Source organism: Pinus tabuliformis, chromosome J (assembly GCF_031772625.1).
Source record: "Pinus tabuliformis cultivar Carrire ecotype Pingquan chromosome J, CPIR1, whole genome shotgun sequence".
Taxonomy (NCBI): Eukaryota; Viridiplantae; Streptophyta; class Pinopsida; order Pinales; family Pinaceae; genus Pinus; species Pinus tabuliformis.
Window position 1 is genome coordinate 263983720 of NC_142295.1, and position 1898 is coordinate 263985617.

Sequence of the window (1898 nt, forward strand, 5' to 3'; positions counted from 1 at the left end):
CCCAAATCATGAAAATATTTCTTTGTTAATATTATTCTACATCATTAAAATATTTCTTGGTTCATATTATTCCACATCAGATTGCAAAACCCTAATAAGATTCTAATTACCTGAAATGAAAATTGTGTCAATCCCACTAAAGGTTCCAAGACCATGGGAAAGGCTGAAGGAACTGAGGAACAAAACAGGCAATCTTTATAAAAATCATTGAGTGAATCAAACCTAAACAAAACCTGGAAAACCATTTGAAGTATTCAGAATCAAAATCAAAAGAAGAAAAAAAAAAGGTAAGGTTACCACTGGTTAGAGTGGACCCTATTGAAGGCTAAGAGCTTCCCGCATTTACTTTTGGATTGAGAGACAGTTCCTGCATCAAGGATTTTTGTTGTGATCGCTTCTTATGTGAGTGAGAATTCTGAAACCAACAGAAGACATTTTTGGCCTCCACATCACCATGAACTTTCAGTAACTTTGTAATGTCATTTACACGATGGCGACTAGGGTTAAGTTCCCCGGCTTCATACAACTGTTCCAAAATCTTCTTTTCGGTTTCTGTGGGTTTCCAACGCGAAGAAGATGCAATTCCTTCATTTCTTTCCATGGAAATTCCAGAGTGGGGAGACTCCATAGTACGTAAAACATATTCTTTTCGCTGTGATGGATTTTGATTCGGAACCTTTATGTTCGCAGGTCGGAAAGAACTATATCGAAAAGCCATACTTCCTGGTTCTATGTTCACAAACAGTTCACTCACATGAATGGATTGAAAACCCTAAACAGATATATATTAGTTTCAAATATTAAACAATAAGTGGGAAAATTAAAATTGAATTTGAAATTCCAGACTATAAGGACAGAAAACCTGCATGAGGAAGATTGAGATAGATCAATGGATGGACTAACCAGTGTGGACGGTGAAAAACGGAATTTTCCGAATCCCATAGATCTCTCCGGACCAAAAGACTTTAGTTCCCCTGAATCGCGGAATTCTGGTGGGAATCGCCCCCAAACAAGGCGTCCGGGTACATTTGTCATTATGGAAAACCCTGGAAAACTAATTCGGACCTTAAATTTCTTGTTGGACTCAACACAAGAATTAATAATAATTTAGGAACGTGATGTCTATGCCATAAATGGGTCTAAATCCTTGTCAAATTCAATTAATTTTAATTTCCCTCCATTGGCGTTTAATTAATTTTTAATTAATTTGAATTTGCTTACTAAAATCACATAGGGAAAAAGATTTGATTTGAACTTCCCTCAATGGACCCTTAATTAAATTTTAATTTATTCGAATTTCCTTACTAAAATCGCGCGTCAAAATCATTTTTCCCCATTAAAAAATAAATTTCCTTAGGTACCTAAAAGGAGGGATCACACACGTGTTTGCTCTATGTTGTGATATAAATATTTCAAAACTTTGGATCGCATACAAGATAATCCACGACTCAACAAAAGAATTAACAAAAATGGAGGGCGATGGTTTAAATCAGTTTAAATTAATTAATTTTAATTTTCATGTTTTTAATTAAATTTTTATCAATTAATATCTTGTTTTGATAATGAATTACACTGGTTGGTTTTAAATGTGTTGTCAATTTTAATTTCTTTATTAAAATTATATGTCAAAAATTAATTTTTCTTGTAAACATAAAAGTTACCTAAATACCTAAAAAGAAAAATCTCACAAATGTTTTCCCTATATTACAATGATAATATTACAAAAGGAGAATCCAATTCCTTTGATGGGAGGGAATAATTGGTAAAAGTGACTTACAATTATGTTTTGGCCTAATTTATTGTAACTTAAAAGTGTACGTTCTAATTTCCTTTTAAATATGTATATAATTTAAGTATATAAAATTGGTTAGAGAATAATAAGTTGTTTATTATGCTAA

At 32.3% G+C, this 1898-nt stretch overlaps 1 protein-coding gene across 1 annotated transcript; it reads right to left on the bottom strand.

The window, feature by feature from the left end:
• Window positions 1-325: 325 nt before the first annotated feature.
• On the bottom strand, window positions 326-1035 carry LOC149226779 (WUSCHEL-related homeobox 4-like). Its single transcript, XM_089380295.1, has 2 exons — window positions 904-1035; window positions 326-772 (listed from the first exon to the last, which is right to left on the bottom strand). Exons 1-2 carry the CDS (start codon window positions 1033-1035, stop codon window positions 326-328), a joined length of 579 nt encoding a protein of 192 aa, XP_089236421.1.
• Window positions 1036-1898: the final 863 nt, after the last annotated feature.